Raw genomic sequence first — 22,144 nt, 5'->3', positions numbered from 1 at the left:
AAACACATACATGAAAAAAATCTTTTTATAAATTCAAATTCTGCCCATTGCTCAAGATCGACTTCCCTTTCTGATTCTCCCATGGAAATTCTCAGATGTCTGATGCATTCTAAGAAGGGTCATCCGCTCTTCCTTACTTTGCTCATTTCTCAGATCAGAGGCCATGCTCATGCTCATGATGACCTCATACTTGTATCTGGTGGATAAATATTATGTATAAGGCTTATGATCCTTTGCATTAAGGGAGTTAACCTCTGTGGTTCCAAGTATTCATAAAAAGTTCAAAAGGTCCAAGACATGAAAAAATATTTGTTTGTTTTTGTTTTTTCTGAGATAGGGTTTCTCAGTGTAGCCTTGGCTGTCCTGGAGCTTTGTTGACCAGACTGGTCTCAAAATCACAGGGATCCACCTGCCTCTGCCTCCCGAGTGCTGGGATTAAAGTGTACCGCCAAGTGCCCAGCAACATGAAACAATCTTTAATGCTGATAAAACAAAACACTTCCTTCATGGAAGCCCAGGTGTACGTTTTAAAGGTGAATATCAAATTGCACCAGGACTGGCTATTTTTTGAATGCATCCATCCAGAAGCATTTACTGGAAACTTACTTCCGAAGGTAAAGTGTTATACGCTCAAAGGGGAGATTCAGGTCACAGACTGGCATATGGGGGCCACTTAACCCACACATGGACTGATCCTTGTGGTTGGACTTAGACATCTTACTTGTCCTTCCTGTGTCCTTTTGTCCTCTACTCTGCAATGACAGCACAAGAAGGACCTTCATCACATGCTGTGCCATGCTTTTGGACTTCCTGACTCTAGAACTGTGTTCTTGACAAAGTACCATTTCAGGTATTCTGTTACATCAGAGAATGAACTGAGACAGAACTACAGCGAACCTGTGATTTCCCGTTACTTGTCTAATGTGACACAGTTCTTGGTGTATTCGGGTGCTCTGAGACATGGCAGACTAAAAAAAAAATCTTGGGCTATAATCTTTTATGAAATTAAGGAACATATTAGAACTACAACAACACAGAGTTTTATGCATTTAATGCAGGGCATCTCGGTAAGAGACATGAAGTTCAAAAAAGAGAAAGTCATCAAAGATGAAGCAATTTCATTAGGAATTACTACTACAGGAAGAAACAGAACCATCTTCCAGATACTACTAGTTACTGCTAGTCACTGCTCTGAACCACGGTAACCCTGTGAAGGCAGTGATAATTTTACTTGCCTTCTATTATCAGCACCTGAAAATGGGCCTGGCTTATCACAGTACTTTCGATTGGTACTTACCAAACAAATGCAAGAGCATTAAAAAGGCAAACATTAAGTACAAGCAAGAGAAATGAGGACTTCTATATCTTTATCCATGGAATGTCCTATAGAAATCGAAGAGCCTCAATCAATGAAGTTCTTCATATACAATTCTAGCCGGTAGGTATGGAAGGAGAGCAGTGTGGTAGCAGCCCTGTGCACACCCCAGTTAATCAATGACTCAAAGCTTTAGGTATTGTTCACCCATGGCTCAAGTCATCAGATGACAGATGGCATGAAGTCAGGTGTCATCGTCTGAGCCCAGCATCAATTCTTATGATCATTAAAACAGATCATCACTGTGCTTCCCAAATATGCCGTGATAGGAATTGAAATACGTACTACCTATAGGATACTTACATGAGCCCCCTGAGAGCAATTTTCTGCCCTGAATACATAATGCCAGGAAAGCTTTTTAGTATACATTTGTCTGGATCCTGCCTCTCACCAACTAAAGCAATAACTGGAAAGTCTCAGTCCCTGTATAATTTTTTGTCTTTGTTATATTTTTTTCCATTACACGTAAGAAAAGGTTTATGTTAAACAACTACATCAGAGACAAAGAAGAAAACAAAGGGGATAAAGGAATAGGGAGAAATAGGGTGGCTGAGAGAAGACTAGAGGGGAGGGAAGGATGGTAAGAGGCAGGAATCCGATGTAACACATTCTCAAGGGAATCCAGAACAATACGTGCTTGGGGACCTGTGAGAAGTGAAACTAAGAGCAGATCTTACAGCTCTTAGCTCAGCGGGAATAAGTCAGACAATCACCCACTAACCTTTAGTATTTTATTTTTTGACCTTAATGCAAGGCATCAGTATCTCTCTACCTTTTCTACCATGGCCAAACATTTATTTGCCTTCTCTTCCACCTCTTCCATCTATCTGGACACATGCTGGCTACTTACAGAGTAGATCAGGCTTAATGTGATATTTATATTCTCTCCTGGTCTCCAATCCTTCTCACGTTCTTTTTATACACGCGGCTCGTAACAACCAGAACTCATTGATCATGATGCAAAGAATCTGCTTTACAAACTGTGAGAATGCCTCAAACTTTAATGAGTCGTTTAACTCCCAGGGGGAACCTGTTAAGATCAGGTTCTGGCCAAGGCTGGAGTCTGATAATCCACCTGATGCTAATGAAGCTGGTGACTAGAATAAGGAGCACATAGAGGTTATCTACTAGAAATATAAGAGGAGTCCGTTCTGATTCAATAAGTTACACTGCACAAAAGAGATTTTTTAGACAACGGCAAGGATTTTGTTATTCATGAAGATTGAGCAATAAAAAATGTTTCTAATTTCATTGGCTGAGATTATGTGAGAAAATGTCTAGTTTTAAGAGATGTCCAGTAAAGAATGTAGGAATAAAAGGACATAACTTGCCTCAGAAACAGTTCAGAAAAGAAAAGGAAACTGACCAGTCTGGGAATGGCTAACTGGGCTCACGTCACTTTTATATAGACAGACAGCTGACACTTTCTCGATGAAAACATTAATAGCTATAGATTCCAAATGATACGTTTTAAATTTAAAATGATTTCACGGTAAAATTCACACAATATAAAACATCTTGCCAGTTTTGGTGTCATAGCTTAGTGATATTTGACACATTCACAAGATGTGAAACCAAGTGCCATTATCAACCACTTGTTCTTTCCTCCTCTCTTGTTGGCTGAGAGATCCTTGGGCCTAGTACAGTTGGTGGTATGGCCTTAGCTATCTTTTGTCTCTTCATTTTGAGATAAGGTCTCACTACGTTGCCCAGGCTGGCCTTGAACTTACTATGCAGAGTAGGCAAATGGAATCTATCATCCCCTTGTCTGAGCCAGCAGAGTACCAGGCCCTGTCCTCTCTGCTCTTGTAAACCTGAGATGAGATCCATCCATTATGCAGCAATAGTGATTTTCTCCCCAGCCCTAGAAACCATTACTATTTTTTGTTGTTTCTGTGTTTTTTGTTTGAGACAAGGTCTCTTTAATATTGGCTGATCGGGAACTCATAGAGATCCACCTCCTCTGTCTCCTGTGTGCTGGGATTAAAGACATTTGCATGTTCTATTAATTCTTTGTCAGCTGGTAAAGATACCCCACTCCATGGGATTCTTCCACAAGGGATAATGATTGCTTCCTTAGTTGTACAGAAGCTTCTTAGGTTTATGCGTCCCACTTGTCAATCTAGGTCTTAAATCCTCAGCAAATAGAGTCCTAGCAGAAAATCCTTCCCTATTTCCTACACCTGTATCTTGTAGGCTATTGCCTGTGAGTCCGTCTAAAGACGTTAGTATTTCTGGTTTCCAGATTAGTGCTTACACCATTTGTCTTCAGAGAGGCCTCTGCTGGCAGTGGATGGGAGCAGCAGCAGAGGCCCATAGTCAAACATTAGATGGAGAGACAGCCCAAATGGAAATCTCCATCAGGTCCCTTCCCTTCCCCTCCCCCTCCGAGCTCAGGGAACCCCACAGATCTGAAGGAAGAACTGGGTATTCTTGGGGGACTCCTAAGAGTGGGAGTGTCTCTGACTCTTGCTTGTTCTTGGAATCCCCTTTCTCCTACCGGGTTGCCTTGTCCAGCCTGGATATGAGGCTTTGTATCTTGTTATGTCATGTCTGACTGATATCCCTGGAAGGCCTGCTTTTTGTTCTGAAGGGAAATGGAGGAGTGGATCTGGGTTGTAGGGGTGAGCTCAAGGAGGGGAGGGAGCAGAAATACAGTCAGTATGTATTGAAAACAAAACAAAAAGTAGAAAAGAAAAACCCCGTCATCCCTGAATCACACACACACACACACACACACACGCACACGCACACGCACACGCACACGCACACACACACACACACACCATGAAAACAGGAGGAAAATAGTAAGGCCTGTGCTACAATGCCCGGCTATTCCACTTTCTGTCTCTGTGCCTTTACTATGTTGACTCACTGTTGTTTCAACTGTAAATTAAGCCCCACAGGCTCATGTTTTAGCTGCGGTTCCCAACTGGTGCCACTTTGTGGAAGGCTGTAGAATCTTTAGAGAGAGAGACTCCGTGGCAGCCAGACTTGAGGTTTGGTAGGCAGGCCCTCCTCGTGCTCTCTGCTTTCTGAAAGCCATACTGCTACCAGCTGCTTCACAATCCCACAGCCACACTTGGCTGCCATGATGGAGTCCATCCTCTTAAACCACAAAATAAAACGCTCTCCCACCGAAGCTTCTTCTCGGTTATTTGGACACAGCAAGGAGAAAAGTGATTAATATTGCTCATGTAAGTGGAGTCAGTTTTTTGTGATTTTTTTTCACTTGGCAGGAATAACATCCTTGCTGTAGCATATCCTTCATCCCTATTGTGGCGTATCACAAATTTCTTCCCATTTTAAGCTAGATAGTATTCTATTTTATCGATAAATCACATTCTGCTTTCTTTTTGCTAGAGGAGACACTTCATGTTATCTTTAAAGACCTATTAAGAACTGTATTCTCACAGATGGCATGTCTTGGAATGGCCCTTGAGAATGTATATGCTGGGTACAATGGCTTCATGTGTTGCTTAAATGCTTTTACTTCCTTTCTTCTTATAGTCATTGCTCAGAACGGCAGTGAATTCTCAAACTATTATTATATAACTTGTTTTGTCTTCAATTCTGTTCATTTTTTCTACATAAATTCTGATGCTCTATCAACTGATGTATAGCTATATGAGCTTTTATTAATGTCTTTCAAAGTCATAATTCCGCAGCTTTAAACTATTTCCTCTGACTCTTGTGTAACTATAGCTGTTCTCTAAATTATTTACCTTCCCCTCTTTGTCTTTGAGCCTACAGTCTCTTGTAGACTGTGTTCATCTGGACCAGATGATTTCTTCTCCTGTGCTTCCAATCTGTTTCTCAGAGAGTCGAACTTCTAATACAGAGACTCAGATAGATTTAGTGTTTGTTTTCATGACTATAAGCTATCTTCCCTCATTTACTGGCATCCTTGTTTTCTTTCATGTTTTTGTAACATAATGTTTTAATTTATTTCCTCTCACATATACTCTATATTTTCTTTGGTTACTATAAAGATTACATTTAACATTTTAAGGTTATAATGCTCTGATTTGAATTTATATCAACTTAACTTAATTAAAATAAAAGAACTCTCTTTAGATCTGTTCTCACTCTCCAGTTATCAATACTACAAATGACATATTTAAATATTTTTTTGCCCACAACTAGAACCTGATTTTTTAAATGCATTATCTTGCAAATTATGTGAAAATAAAATACAGTGTTATAAGCTGACAATAATAATAGGAGAATATGCATTTTAATGGTATATATCCTGTGAAGAAGCAATGGAGTACTATTCATATCATATGGTTATCTTTGAAAATTTAGTATTCTACTGGACTTCCCAACAATATTCAAAAGAAGTAATACAACGTGGTTTACCTTTCTAGTCTGACTGCACTTTTTCTTTTCTGCTTTCTTTGTGTGCGTGTTTATGTCTATGTGTGTATATCTGTATCTGCACACACATGTATAGGTTACCAGACAACCTCTGGTACTGGTCTCTGGGCACCATCCACCACTTTTATTTTTCAAACAGCATCTACGTCTAGCCTGGAGCTTGCCAAGCAGGTTGGAGGGCTGGCCAGTGAGCCCTGGGAACTAGCTTGTCTCGCCTTCCCTTTCCAGTGCTGGGATGACAAGTGTGTGTCACAGCACCTGGCTTCTTCACATAGGTTATGGGATCAAACTCAGGTCAGAACTTTACCAACAGAGCCATTTCCTTAGTCCTCGCTGCATTTTCTTAGTATCTGCTCAAATATAACACGATTCTAAGTTTACTTTATTAACAAGTATCATCTGCTAAATTACAGATGACCAAATGATGACAGGTCACAACATCCATTTTTAAGTAGACCACGATGACATCATTGCTCGCACTTGATGGTATCTACACCACTCATCCTAAACTGTGAACCTGGAGGTACAGCATCACTGACTTTGTTTTGCTAGCTGATAGATGGCAACATCAATATTTACTGTGATTCACAGCTATGTGGTTGGTTCTTGAATTACCTCAACAATGAGTGATTCTTTCTTATATTGTTTAGATTCTTTAGTTCCTTACCTCACAAGACCATACAGAACATTTGCCATTACTAAAATTTTCAAGTCATTAACAGAAAAAATGCATCTAGGGTTGTTAAGAATTCTTCATATTTATTGGTGTTGAATAGGACGAGGTTTTCAGATTTTACACATTGTTTTATGGATCTCTATTTCTGAGGTTTACAGTACATGTTTTACAATTGTTTAAACAGCAAATCTTCTACCCAAGGGTCTAAATCCATGGCTGTTAGCAAACTATTCTATTATATATGATACTCTTTAAACAACTATGGGATTGATGTCAATCTCCTACATTACTATCTTGCAAACTCCTTGTAAGAAAAGATCATGTGTTCTTAGCTTCTATTAAATGAGAGATCCCAAAAGCAAACACATAAATAAGTGACTTAGACTAACTAGACCTAAATTCATTTCCCCCACTATAAAAAAATCTGATGTATATTAATCTAAAGTATAAGTAATATTTTATTGGATGAGTTCAATGCATGAACTGGAGTTAAAAATTACTAAAGTAAAAAAAATCAGTCTGAACCACATATCTTAAAACCATGAAAATCAAACCGAGAATAATGTAGTATCTACAATAAAGAAATATTACTAAAATTTTCAGATTTAAAAATTAGTTTTAATTTTAAAATTTAAAAATTTTAAAACTTTATTAATTGTGAACTCAACTTTTAAAATGTGCCCCTTTTTCAGTGTGATGTAAGATACTTAGCATTTTATCAAATATATGAAGGAGTGATGGAGGAAGGTCATTGGCTAATAAAGAAACTGCTTGGCCCTGATAGGTTAGAACATAGGTGGGTGGAGTAAACAGAACAGAATGCTGGGAGGAAGAGGAAGTGAGCTCAGACTAGATAGCTCTCCTCTCTGGGGCAGATGCGATGAAGCTCTGACCCAGGATGGACATAGGCTAGAATCTTCCTGGTAAGTGCACCTTGGGGTGCTACACACATTAATAGAAATGGGCCAAGCAGTGCTTAAAAGAATACAGTTTGTGTGTTGTTATTTCGGGGCATAAGCTAGCCAGGCGGCTGGGAGCTGGGTGGCAGGAATGCAGGCTGCAGCTCCCTCAACAGAATGGCCCACAACGTGTGGACAACTATATCCACATAAAGCCTGAGAAGGCTTAGGAAAGAATAGAGTAAAGCATGTTTTCTTGGTAGCAGCAATTTCTTGGGTCTGCTCTGCTTGCTAGAGCCAAGCAAGCGCTCTCATATAAGAGAGGCTTCCTGACTCAGCTTTAGCTGCAAAACCCTGCAGCTCTCTTAAGAGGTCCTGCTACAAAACACTTAAATGGTGTTGATAAAAGCTGACTGAATGCTTGTTTGTTTTCAGCCATAGCAGGAAAAAAGCTGCGCTGATTTAAAATGCCAATTTTCTGGGCCGTCCGGCCAGGGCAAACTCTGACTCTTTCAAGCAGGCAGTCCTGACTATGGAGCTTTTGAGCGTTGCTTAACACTGTTGCAGCTTGCTTGCTGGCAGGGACCTTGAAATGCCACAGAGTGTGGCAATAAAAATGGCTCCAGCAGTACCTTTGCGATGAGGCTGGAAAGCTAAGAAATGGGCTGGATCTAACCAGCAAAGCCACGGCTTTAATCCTACCCATATTGCTCAGTAATTAAAAGGCTCATGTGGTCAGAAAAAGAGAGAGAGATTCAGTAAAGAGAGATTCAAAAAAAAAAAAAAACTATAAATGATTTACAGTGTGTTAAATTTAAGTTAATTTAAATTTACTTTAAATTAATCTGAATGCCTGGGAGGCAGAGTCAGGTGGATCTCTGAGAGTTCAAGGACAGCCTGGTCCACAGAGTTATTCCAGGTCAAAGATATACAGAGAACCTGTCTCAAAAAGCAAAAAGTTAAAAGTAAAATTAAACAAAATAGATGTTAAAACAAAGCTGCACAAAGATGGAAAATACAATGAGAATCTTGATACTGTTATACCTCTAAAGTTCATATCTTGAAACTCAAAAGCAAAACAGAAAAAACAATAATCGAAGTGCTCCTGCTAGTACTATGTCTATTAGCACTAACATTTCTCGTTATGTCTTGGTTGTCTGACATAGAGTATCAAGAAGATTCAGTCTGTACTCAAGTTCCTAACCCTCCTGTTACCACTTCCTAAGTACTAATTACCCATGTGCGCCACCATGAATTCATGAATTTAGACTAAGCTTACTGTGGGTGAGTGCTAGCTATTTTATATGAAGACAATCCTGAATTGTAAAAACCATGCATCACTAATTTTCAGTGTTACCAGAAATACAAAATGTTCATGTCTAATGAGTGGTCCAAAACACAATAAAAGAATAGTAGTAATTTAGATTACACTTATTAAGAAATGTGGCTGGACAGTGGTTGTGCATGCATTTAAGCCAAGAACTCAGGAGGCAGAGGCAGGCGGATCTCTGTGAGTGCGAGGGCAGCCTGGTCTACAGAGATAGTTCCAGCATCGTCAGGGCTCCACAAAGTAACCCTATCTCTGGGGGAAGGAGGGGGAACAAAACAAAACAAAAACAAAAAACCAAACAAGTGAGTAGAAAAGGATTCAAATCATCAGGAAAAGTTTACAACCCATGCAGGAACAAGCATTACACATCTTTTATTCTATCGCTCAATATTCCTCTTCTAATTTTACACTAAATATCTCAGAAGAACAACAAGGAACTCCAGTTCCAGCTCTGCTGCAGGCTTCACAAGGATGATAAAGGTCGTCAACAATAAGGGGAGACATTTTCTTTCTCCCGATAGCTGCAGAAGTGCTCACACTCCTCTGCGTCTTAAATCTAATCTGCAGTAGCTGACTAATTCCATCGTTAGTTAATACTTAGCATTAACCATTAATTATTGATTAACTAATTTAACAATTAATACAAATTATTTGCATTAATTAAGTAGTAAAATGAGAATATTCATATAGGAATTAGCTCCATCTCCTGCTCATTTTCCTCTAAAGTAGTTTTATGCAAAGGAATCTCGTGAGTCAGTTTAAAACAATCTGGAGCTTACAGCTCTGTTACTTCAAGGTAAATGTCTAACTTCTAACCTCAAGAGAATAGTTCAATTTTTAGCAATAAACACATTTTGAAATATTCATTTTATTTAATTTGTATGGATGGTTAGTCTGCATGATGTCTTTGTACCACATCTGTGCCTGGTACCCATGGAGGCCAAAAAAGGGCATCAGCTCACTTGAAACTGGGATTATAAATGGTTGTTAGCCACCATGTAGGTTCTGGAAATTGAACCTGGGTCCCCTGGAAGAGAAGCCAATGCTCTTAACCACTGAGCTACCTCTATACCCTTGGACATAACTTTTTATTTGTTCCTTTATTAAGATTATTTTGGTTAAAATATTTTTTAAAGGTATTAGGAATAACTGTAAAGTTCCTTTACAAAATCAAAAGGATCTATAACACAGTTTTTTTAACTATACTATTAACACAGGTGAGTTATTTTTGCATACAAAAAGGGGAGTCTTCATTTTAATTATCAAAAGTAAAATAAACTTATAAAACTTAATTTTTCAATTGAGATATTTTAATGAAGTAAAATTAACCTTTATTTTATTTATATTTAGTGTTTAAGGACACAGTCTTGATATATAATAGTGAGGATGGGCTCAGCCTCATGACCCTTCTCAGCCCCTCTGTGCTGAGAAAAGAGGCTCATGCTATGAGTCTAGCTCACAAACACTGGTGAAAATATTTAGATAAGCTCGGTGTATTCCTTTTTTTTTAACCTTTTATTTTTTAAAAATATTTATTTATTTTATTTGTTATGTATACAACAGTCTGTCTGTGTGTATGTCTGCAGGCCAGAAGAGGGCACCAGACCTCATTACAGATGGTTGTGAGCAACCATATGTGGTTGTCGGGAATTGAACTCAGGACCTTTGGAAGAGCAGGCAATACTCATTTTAACCACTGAGCCATCTCTCCAGCCCTAGGAAGGTATTACTTATTATTACTTTCTTAATCATTTCATTATAAAGGAAAATCCAGCCATCTCTATTGTTTTGTCTTGCTATTTCCATCCATCTTAGCAGAAGCTCGTGCACGTGAAATGTGCTAACCTGCCCTCAGCTGACACGCGAGGAGCCTCCTACGTGAGGAGGAACAGGAACAATGAGGGGACACAACCATTCCTATCAAGACACACATGCCTAGAAAAGACTGGGTTTTGTTTACTTACAAAAGCATCTCCTGCCTGGTGAGGTGGAGCACAGCTTCGTCAGCACTCGGCAGGTGGACGGAGGAGGATGGATTTCTGTGAGTCACGAGCCTGCTCTACCTACTGAATTCCAGCACAGCCAAGACTCACTGCTGACACTGAAACTCTGTCTCAGAAAACCAATGGGTAAGTAAGTAAATAAATAAGCAAGTAGGTAAAATAAAGAGTCACTTATCCTGTTTAATTGGCCTCATAATATCTTTTATCATATTTATGTATAAACTATAAAAGAGAATAGCAGCAACTGCAGAAAAGACAGAGCATTTCATATTTTAGAATATTTGTTCAATTCATTAAAATTTATAGCATTAATAAAGAGTCAAAAGACTTCACTTACTTTTTTTTTTTGTTTGTTTGTTTTGTTTTGTTTTTCAAGACAGGGTTTCTCTGTAGCTTTGGAGCCTGTACTGGAACTCGCTCTTGTAGACCAAGCTGAACTTGAACTCAGAGATCTGCCTGCCTCTGCCTCCCGAGTGCTAGGATGAAAGGTGTACACCACTGCCTGGCAGATATTACACCCTTAAGGAGAAAGTAACTTCTGTTAGATTTTGTGTGTGTGTGTGGGGGGGGGGGGCAAGTTTATCAAAGCAAACGCAAGGAACACTACAGTACAACAAAAATCCCTGGCCTGCATTTCTAATCCGCATCAATATCATGTGAGACAAACCGAGAAACTGCTCTAAGTTAAAGTAACAAAAAAAAAAAAAAAAAAAAAAAAAAAAAAAAAAAAAAAAAAAAAAAAAAAAAAAAAAAAAAAAAAAAAAAAAAAAAAAAAAAAAAAAAGGAACCAAATAGAAAGCACGGACTTGAATTGGATTTGGTGACAGGGAAACAGAAGTGCACCATGGGACGATTTCAGAATATTCAATGAAACGGAAATACGAGTGATGGAGATTAGAATACCTAATCAATCTGACCTGTTAAAACTGACTCACGAACTTTGGCTATCTACAAGAATATCTTTATTCTTAGTAAACTTCAGACACACAGAACAGAAGGCAGGATAATGTTTACAGCATCTACGTGGATAAAAATCTGCATGTATGTGTGAGGAGAGGGAGAATTACAAGACAAAATGTTAAATCTGATAAATCCTGGAACGTAAGTATGTAAATTCTGTGTACTAAGTCCTTGTAATTTTTCTGAAAGTCTAATATTTAAAATTTATCCTTTAAAGGAGTACCATTGGCTCCTCGGCTTTTCTCATAGACGCACCAGCAATTGGATACAGCAAGGGCAGGCCTGCTGCTCCCTCCCTCCATCCCCTTCCTGCCCTGGGTGTGGAGTTCCTGCCAGAGGCTTGGGTTGCTGGATACTGCCTTTTGCCCTGGTGGCCGTGAGGATGGGGGTGGGTGCTTTTTCTCTTGGAAGAGGGTTTTAGCACAGGTTTTCTTGTTCTCACTTCCAACTCCCCTTCTCCCCTTCCCCACCTATTGGCATGATGGCTCTCCAGATTATCTGCAGGTGGTTTTCGGGATTACTGCTGGGGCCACAGGAGCCAAGCCGGGTTCGGATGAGAAGGAGCTGATCCTGCTGTTATGGAAAGTCCTAGATTTGGCCAACAAGAAGGTGGGACAGTTGTACAAAGTACTAGTTGGACCGGATCAGCTGAAACTGACAGAGGATTGCAGAGAAGAAACTAAAATAGATGCAAAAAACCTGTCTTCCACGCCACAGCTGGACCAAGCCTTCCGGACAGTTTAACCATCAGTGAGCAATGAACTGAACACTGAGGTAGGGACTTCCTTCTGTTTGTGTACTGATGGGCAGCTTCATGTCAGGGAAATCTTGCATCCCGAGGCTTCCCAGAAGAATGCATTACTACTACCTGAATGCTTCTATTCCTTTTTTGATCTTCAAAGAGAATTCGAGAAATATTGCCTTGGGTCACCTCATATCGACAAGCTGGACCTAGCAGCGATGGCAGAAAGCCTAAACTTTGAGTAGAATGAACCCGTCTCCTGATGTGGAGCATCTCAAATTGAAGATATGGGGAACCTAATTTTAGCGATGATCTCAGAGCCTTACAATCGCAGAATTTCAGATCCAGAGGGAGTAAGCTACAATCTGAAAGTGGTACCTGCAAGATGGAGCTCATTGCTGACAACATGGTAGGTCGTGAGGGCTCGAGGTTTGCCCTGGCAGTCTTTTTTTTTTTTTTTTTTGGTTTTTCGAGACAGGGTTTCTCTGTGGCTTTAGAGCCTGTCCTGGCACTAGCTCTGTAGACCAGGCTGGTCTTGAACTCACAGAGATCCGCGTGCCTCTGCCTCCCGAGTGCTGGGATTAAAGGCATGCGCCACCATCGCCCGGCGCTGGCAGTCTTTTTTAAGACATTGTAAGGTTCTTCAAAGGACTAAATATCGCCAAGGGAGGGGCAGCACTCTGTCTGCATGCTCAGGGGTGGAGCGATGGAGAAGCTCTGGTTAGGTTTGTAAGTGAGGAGCACAGAGATCAAGCTCTAGGAGGCATAAACATCACATAGGGAACCATGGGAACTGGTACATCGAGGTTTACAAAGCAATGGGTGAAGATTTTCTTAAAATTGCTGGAGGGACAGTGAGGTAGCCTAGTTCCTCTCCCAGGAAAAGCAAGTCATCACCCGCATGCTCCCTTTCACAGCCACAGCTGAAGAGGAGGTAGCCTTCCTAGGACCGCACTGCCCCATCACCGGGGGAAAGGAAGGCATCTTCTTTGTCACCCATCCTGATGGTAAATGACAGGAGATGTTTCTGTGCTCGTTGCTTGTGAGGAATACACTCAGAATACCCTGTGGAAGTATAATTACTTGCTGGTAAAAGATACATGGAGCTTTTCAGAAGTACGACCACCGAAGTGCAGCAGGAGCTGAATGGGTTCTCCTCAGCCCCTCTGATTCCACTTCTAAGCCCTCCCATTATCCTGGTACCACCTCAGCAATGTGTGCTCCCCATAAACGTAAGAGACTGTATATGTGTGAGTTCTTCCCTATGCTGCCACAGTAGAGGGCATTCTGGACAATTCATGGGGTTCCCATGGTGGTATTGAATACCCGGGCCACCCACCGGGAGATGCCTTTACCCAGATGAAGTCTGCAGACAGAGCATTCATGGCTGCATAGAAGTATCATTTGAAAAAAAAAAAAAAAAAACCATGAAGGAGAGATATGTGGCAGTCTTTCAGTGTTCAGCTGAGGAAATATACTTTGTGCAGATGGGAGGACACTTTAATTTTAGTATATGTGCTGCCGAAGCAAGCACGGGAGGACACTTTAAAATGAAATGGTTTATCCCCACTGCCATGAAAGTCACATGCCTGCCTCCTCCTGCACATTACCAGTTCCTGCAGCCGTGATTCCTACCGAAGCTGTCATTTATGAGCCGTCTCTGCTCTCCAGTCCCCGGGCCCTGCAGCCCTCCACCACACACTGCCCAGCAGAGTCCCAGGGCACTGCAGCCCTCCACCCACACTGCCCAGCAGAGTCCCCGGGCACTGCAGCCCTCCACCGCACACTGCCCAGCAGAGTCCCAGGGCACTGCAGCCCTCCACCCACACTGCCCAGCAGAGTCCCAGGGCACTGCAGCCCTCCACCGCATACTGCCCAGCGGGCACTGCAGCCCTCCACTGCACACTGCCCAGCGGGCACTGCAGCCCTCCACCCACACTGCCCAGCAGAGTCCCCGGGCACTGCAGCCCTCCACCCACACTGCCCAGCAGAGTCCCCGGGCACTGCAGCCCTCCACCCACACTGCCCAGCGGGCACTGCAGCCCTCCACCCACACTGCCCAGCGGGCACTCAGCTCTTCATGAACTACACAGCCTACTACCCCAGGTAAGTCTCTACAGGAAGTGACAGCAGGGACAGAGACAAAGGACTGTCTCCCTCACTGAAGGTCAGCATGGCCGGCCACAGCTTCTGCTCACATCTCTGACTAATAGGTTGTTTTAAGGCAGACTCGAGAAGTTTGCTACTTATTTGTGGTATGTGACTAGCATGGTCTTAAGTCGCCCCTGAGTTCAGCCCTTCCCCTTCCACCTCCTGTTAACTGGACTGCAAGGGGTAGCTTTGTTCCTTCTGATCAGGTGGGAACAACATGGAGATGAACCACAAAGCAGAGTGATTCATAATGGGAATGATTATATTTCTATTAAGGTTGAATGTCACCCAAATATAAATATAGTTGCTTTAAATTTAAAAAAAAAATCTTTTAAGAGTAAAATCTATTATATGGAGAATTTTCACTATAAAAAATTAACATAATTTTGACAAAACGGTAGCATTAGGGTGAGTGCTTTGAGCAGTGCCAGGTGAAGGAGCTCATACAGAAGACAGCTCTCCACACACCACAGCTGTGCTCATCTAAAGACTGCCTGCTGCAAAATTCTTCCAGAGCAGACCGCATTAAATGTGCACGGCGATGCCGCGGCAGAGCCTGCCTGCAGTTCCATCCATCAGGACTGCACTTGAGTAATACTGGTCTAAGGTACAATGTTTGTAGTCAGTCAGTAACTAATTCAGCTCCACGAGTGCATCAGGGCTGAGGATGTGCGTCAGTAGCTTGATGCCCAGCCTGCAGAAACGGAGACTTAAGTAGAAATCATGTATTTCGAGTGCGTACTACACAGAACAACTGAAGGGGATTTTAATTTTCGCCTTGTGTTTTCTAATTTCCCCACAGTGAAATCAGATGACTTTTCTAGTAAGGAACAAAACCACTTTCTTACAAAGAGCGAGAAGCTCTGAGTGGCAAGCAGATGTCTGGAATCAGACTGTAATGATGTGGGAGTGATTTCTTATTAATAAAGAAACTGCCTAGACCCCTTGATAGGCCAACCCTTAGGTGGGTGGAGTAAACAGAACAGAATGCTGGGAGAAAGAAGCTGAGTCAAGGAGTCGCCATGATTCTCCTGCCGGACACAGACGCAGGTTAAGATCTTCCCAGGTAAGACACCTCATGGTGTTACAGGGATATTAAAAATGGGTTAGATCGATATGTAAGAGCTAGCCAGTAAGAGGCTTGAAAGTAATGGGCCAGGCAGTGTTTAAAAGAATACAGTTTCTGTGTAATTATTTAGGGGCATGAACTAGCCATGTGGGCAGCCGGGTGCCGGGGACGCAGCCCTGCCGCACCTTCAACACTGTGTAGCAGAGCCCACTCCACGCTCATGTCTACGCATCGCCATTCTTAGAAAAGAACCTCACTTACAGCTGATCTTGAAGCTCCACGATGATGTATTCTAACTGTTCCTTCTCCAACTTGTGGGCCAGATCAGAATCTTCAATCCTCTGAAGCAGCACTTTATTCTGAGAGACAGATTCAGAGAGCTGGTTCTCACGAAGCCGTAAGAGTTCTTCAAGATAACCCTGGAAACACAGTAGCACAAGAGTAAAGGTCAACTGCAGAAATTCTAAGACATCTTAAGATCAACCATGAATACCGTCAGCAGTATGTCCATCTACTTCATAACGAAACACCTCAAAATACTACTGATGAATGATTTTAATTGAACATGGAAGCTTAATATGCACTCTGCATTTTGGGCTGTTATTTGGGGGAATGGAGTGGGAGGCGGGGTCTAGTATATAGTCCCAGATGACCTTGGACTTCACTTCCTGCCCTGACCTTCCCCTTTCAGAGTGAAAGGGTTACTTAATGCACAGGACTTAAATAGGACTTTGTGATGATAAACACAGGTTTTCATCTAATTACAAATATCAATACTCTAAATTATACTTTCTGTATACAAGGAACCAACTCCAGATCCCATGCATTAGAAACAGATGGCAGATGATGGCTTCAAAGCAGTAACTGATGCTCTCCTGGACTGCTGGGCACTATATATTTGATACTTAGAGAAGTTAATCAATAAATAAATTAAGTAGTAGGTGCAAGACAGGTTTCACAACTAACTATACTACTAACAAATTGGTGTAAACCCAAGAGTCTAAAAACACTCTTTCATTTCTAGGTATGCATGCCCACACTTTCCGCTCCATTTGGGATCTGCTTCTCTTGTCCTGCATCTTCTCCCGATGGACTCCAAGGCTAACTGCTTAACACTACCAGAGGCTTTTTCGTTAAAAATACTCATTCTGGGACCAGAAACAACTTCTTTCTTAGATATCAAAGACCAGCATTGGTTTTTGCTACTTCCTTCTTTCAACCTTTTATAAACTTCCTCCTACAAATGAAATTATTAGTGACCAGCAAAAACAAAGGTCTGTGTTAGTTGGCACACAGTGTGACTGGGTGATGAAGGAATTACCTGTTTGACCCTTTTTCTATGGAGGCCACAAAACATTCATGACCAAAGGATAACTTTACAAGTATCTTCTAGCTTCATTTCTTTAGGCGCACCCAAATCATAGGCACTGCCAAACCAAGAATTTCTTCCCACATATTGGGTAGAGACCTCATGGACAGATGTTTTCAAGACTAGTTCAAGGCCCTGTGTAAACACTTTAGAAATGAAGATTAAAACAGAAGAAGCAATCATAAGCAAAGAAAAGCTACTTTAAAAAGTTTGTGTCTTTTACTACTGAGGAATTAAGAAACTTGTCCTCCTTCCCACATTGTCTTTTATTTATTTTTATGTATGTGGGAGTTTTGCCTCTACGAATGTTTATCCACCATGTGAATGCCTGGCACCTGTTTCCGTGGAACTGGAGTTGGAGCATTTGGCAGGTCTTGTGGGTGTTTGGAATTGAACCCAGAGGTACTCTGGAAGAGCAGGACTCTAACCACAGAGCTATCTCTCCAGGCACCTTTCACCTTGACTTGTTTATTGTTTTTATTGAGCTATATATTTTCCTCCACTCCCCTTCTGTGTTTTCTCCTCCCCTTCTATCCTCTCCCATAATTCCCGCGCTTCCAATTTACTCAGGAGATCTTGTCTTTTTCTACTTCCCATGAAGATTAGATCCATATGTGTCTCTCTTAGGGTCTTCTTTGTTGTCTAAGTTCTCTGGGATTGTGAATTGTAGGCTGGTTTTTCTTTGCTTTATGTCTAAAAGCCACTTATGAGTGAGTACATATGATATTCATCTTTCTGGGTTTGGGTTACCTTACTCAATATGATGTTTTCTAGATCCTATTTGTCCACAAGTTTCAAGCTGTCATTTTTTTCTGCTGTGTAGTACTCCACTGTGTAAATGTACCACATTTTTTTTTCTTTATCCATTCTTCAGTTGAAGGGCATTTAGGTTGTTTCCAGGTTCTGGCTATGATAAACAATGCTGCTATGAACACAGCTGAACATTTCCTTCTGGTATGATTGAGCATCCTTTGGGTATATACCCCAAAGTGGTATTGCTGGGTCTTGAGGTAGGTTGTTTCCTAATTTTCTGAGAAATTACCATATTGATTTCCAAAGCAGATGTACCAGTTTGCACTCCCACCAGCAATGGAAGAGTGTTCCCTTTACACCACAACCTCTCCAGCATAAGCTGTCATCAGCGTTTTGATCTTGGCCATTCTTACAAGTGTAAGATGGAATCTCAGAGTTTTGATTTACATTTTTCTTATGGCTAAGGATGTTGAGCATTTCTTTAAGTGTCTTTCAGCCATTTTAGATTCATCTGTTCAGAGTTCTCTGTTTAGGCTAGTACCCCATTTTTAAAATTAGATTATTTGTTCTTTTGATGACCAAGTTCTTGAGTTCTTTGTATATTTTGGAGATCAGTCCTCTGTTCAATGTGAGGTTGGTGAAGATCTTTTCCCACTCTGTAGTCTGCCATTTTGTCTTGTTGACTTGCTTTATAGAAGCTTCTCAGTTTCAGGAGGTCCTATTTATTAATTGTTTCTCTCAGTGTCTGTGCTACTGGGGTTATATTTAGGAAGTGGTTTCCTGTGCCAATGCATTCAAGTGCACATCACACTTTCTCTTCTATAAGGTTGTCTTTAATGTTCTGGAGTTTTCAGGAGTTCTGGACCAGGGACACCAAATTCTCCCTAAAATCACTAGTTCCATGATCATGGCACCATTTTCAAGCTCATCAGATAAAGTTTCTGAGTTTGGCTAGACCAGTTTTTTGCTCTTCTTCTGAAAGAAATGCCTGCTTAGTGCATAATTCTGCCACATACTCAGTGTCTTAGGGTTTTCTAACACTGTGAAGGGACACCATGACCACGGCAACTCTCAGAAAGAAAGCACTTAATTGGGGTGGCTTATAGTTTCAGACCATTATTGTCACAGTGGAAGCGTCGTGGCTGATGGTGCTGGAGCTGAGACTGCTACATCTTGTGGGCAACAGGAAACTAACTGTGACACTGAGGAAGCCTAAACAAGACATCAAAGCCCACCCCCACAGTGACACACTTCCTTCAATGAGGCCATACCTACTCCAAGAAAGCCACACCTCCTAATAGTGCTATTCCCTGTGAGATTTTGGAGCCAATTCCATTCAAGCTACCATAGTCAGTATCTCTGCAGTTTCAGTATTCAGTCGCATACTCCTGCATCCCCGCAGGTTCAGTATTCATTGCACACTCCTGCATCCCTGAGGTCCAGTACTCGCTGCACAGTCCTGTAACTGCAGCTCCAGTATTCACTGCACACTCCTGCATCCCTGCAGCTCCTGTATTTGCTGCACACTCCTGTAACTGCAGCTCCAGTATTCACTGCACACTCCTGCATCCCCGCAGGTCCAGTACTCACTGCATACTCCTGCATCCCCGCAGGTCCAGTACTCACTGCACACTCCTGCATCCCTGCAGCTCCTGTATTTGCTGCACAGTCCTGCATCCCCGCAGCTCCAGTATTCACTGCACACTCCTGCATCTCTGCAGTTTCCTTTCTGGGAAAGCTGTGATTCCTCTTCACTAAGAAGATAAATTTCCTGACATTTACCTTCAGGAAGCAGGATGTTTTAGAAAATTTCAAAATTATCTGCAAAACAGCTGCCCCCCAAAATTTTAAAAACATCCTTTCATGATAGAAAGAAACTTCTCTGTGCATTTATGAATCTGGATGTACCTAAAGTCTGGATGCCTCTCACGTCGTTGCAATAAGCTGTTCAACAGTGTGAACGACTTCAAGTAGGAAGTTTTGCGATGTGGTGCAAAGAACTGGGCCAGCCAAGGCATTGGATCCACACACATCTTGCTCTACTTCACAGTTCTCAAGTGAGAAACAGTGAACAATCACACTCTGCCACCACGAGGCTAGATTTTCTCTCACCAAATAAAATTTTGCCTTCTTTCCTGCAGGTGAGTCTCCACAAGCACATCGCCTTCAAGGGTCAGTTCTAACGTGTGACACTGGTAAGCCAGCCATCCCTGCGTTTAAATTCTCCTCATTGTTATTAATTCATTTGCTGTTCTCTGCTAGATTATTGTTCCTATAGTCAAGGTTAAACCTCGGAGGTTCTTAAGCCATCAGTGAGGTGTCGTTTGATTTTCAAGATGGGGTTTCTCTGTGTAGCCCTGGCTGTCCTGGGACTCAGAGATCTGCCTGCCTCTGCCTCCTGAGTGCTGGAATTAAGGGTATGTACCACTATGCCAGGCTCATCTCTGAGTTTAATTGTCTTCTGGCTACAGGACCTAGAAACCATAGAAAAAGAGCTGCTCTGGCAGCTTGGATCTCCCAACCTGCCTCTGTCCCTGACGCACGCTGTGGTCCTCCAGGTCCCCGATTTATTTTTTATTCATGTGTATGTAGATGTATCTGAGTCAGTTTATGGGTACCACTGTGCATGAAGGTTCCCCACAGGGGCCAGGAGACATTGGATCCCCTGGATCTGGAGTTAGGGGTGGTTGTGAGCTTCCTGCTGTGGGTACTAGCAACTGAACCTGGATCTTCTCAAGAGCAGCAGGCACTCTTGACCACTGAACCATCTCTCTAGCGCTGAAGCTATTTTAGAAAAACTTTAATTTTTATTTATGTTTATCGATGAGTGTTTTGACTGCATCACGTGTGTGTGTTCTATGTGCATGCCTGGTGCCCATGGAGCGGGCTGCAGATCCCTGGAACTGAAGTTAGAGATGGGTGTGAGTTGCCGTGTGGGTGCTGGAATGAACTGTTTAATTCCTCTGTGAGAGCAGTAGGTACTCAAAACACTGAGCAATCTCCCCAGTGCCTAAAACTATTGTTTTTTTTTTCTATTTGAGAAATCTTATACACAATTTAAGGCAAATCTTGCTTTAAAATTTCTAAGTCTTGTTAACAGTGGCAGGTACAAATGTCCCAGCTTTGAAATACAGATCTATTAGAAAACTGACTCTATGTGATCAGTTTTCAAAATCACATAGACATTAACATTTTAGCCTAACAGCAGGGGGCAGTATAAGTCTTTCACAGGACTACAGGCTAATTGCGATGAACTGCTGTCATATTCTAGGTTTGCCACTCATTACAGTACACGCTGTCTCATTCGTGACATTAACAAACCGCTTCCTTTCTTTTAGCTTCCTCGGACCCGTTAAAAGGGCTAGTATTACTTGCCCCTGAAGATTGTTTTCCATAGTAAATTTCATATAGCCACTTCATAATCGAATCTCAATGATTGAAAGTAATTTTATTTATTTTTTTTAAATATTTGTTTATTTATTTATTATGCGTGCAGGCCAGAAGAGGGCACCAGACCCCATTACAGATGGTTGTGAGCCACTATATGGTTGCTGGGAATTGAACTCAGGACCTTTGGAAGAGCAGGCAATGCTCTTAACCACTGAGCCATCTCTCCAGCCCCCTGAAAGTAATTTTATAAACAAATCTTTCTTTTTGTATGTTTTAATACAAACTATATACAGATATTCTCAAGCATTAGTAATTAAAGAATACATTATTCATTATCTCAACTAATTACCACTATAGTAGGAGCCAATATAATTATCTACAATCTGTAGGAATGGCAGTATATTTAGATACGTGTTTATTATCTCCTTTTCTCTCTGGTTTTTATCACAAATATTGTCTTAACATATTGCTTAGTTTCCCTGAGTTTTGTCTACCTGCACTCTTTTGAAACATTCTTTCTCATCTACATTGATGAGTTTAGCCAATAGTCCATTGACTTTCAATATTGTATATTACAGTTTAATCCCTGTCCAGTCAATGGCCATTAGAATTATTTCAGAATTTTCTTGATGCTAACAATAATGCTATGAACACACTTATGTGTTTCTTGGACCACACATCACACTTATGAGAGGCAGAACTGCTGGGGCATAGGCACAGTCAGATGTTTAATTGTTCTTACTATGTTTTTATACTTTATACTAATCATATTCCTACCATGGGTTATACTGCTATGTCTTCACACAGATATCAATGGTATACTGGACTCATTTAGTCTGCTGGAGAATGTTTCTGCTTTGTCTGGTATTAGAGACAGTCACTGTACAGTAGGGAGCACCGTTGTTACAACAGAGTATCTCAGCCCTGTCTGGTATTAGAGACAGTCACTGTACAGTAGGGAGCACCGTTGTTACAACAGAGTATCTCAGCCCTGTCTGGTATTAGAGACAGTCACTGTATAGTAGGCAGCACCGTTGTTACAACAGA

The 22,144-nt window shown here is 41.4% G+C and overlaps 1 protein-coding gene and 1 pseudogene across 3 annotated transcripts in view; one reads left to right on the top strand and one right to left on the bottom strand.

Moving 5' to 3' along the window:
* Positions 1-22,144, bottom strand: part of Rundc3b (RUN domain containing 3B) — a 155,130-nt gene that overhangs the window by 21,712 nt on the left and 111,274 nt on the right. For all 3 annotated transcript variants that reach the window (XM_050139865.1, XM_050139866.1, XM_050139867.1), the window contains exon 8: positions 15,847-16,004. In XM_050139865.1, coding sequence (XP_049995822.1) covers positions 15,847-16,004 — 158 coding nt within the window. The remainder of the gene's footprint in view (positions 1-15,846; positions 16,005-22,144) is intronic.
* On the top strand, positions 465-14,933 carry LOC126500082 (epithelial splicing regulatory protein 1-like; annotated as a pseudogene).

This window comes from Alexandromys fortis, unplaced genomic scaffold (genome assembly GCF_014885135.2).
Source record: "Alexandromys fortis isolate MF-2015 unplaced genomic scaffold, M_Fortis_MF-2015_v1.1 scaffold_38, whole genome shotgun sequence".
Taxonomy (NCBI): Eukaryota; Metazoa; Chordata; class Mammalia; order Rodentia; family Cricetidae; genus Alexandromys; species Alexandromys fortis.
The sequence above is the reverse complement of the archived record's forward strand: the minus strand, read 5'-3'. Positions and strand labels throughout refer to the sequence as shown.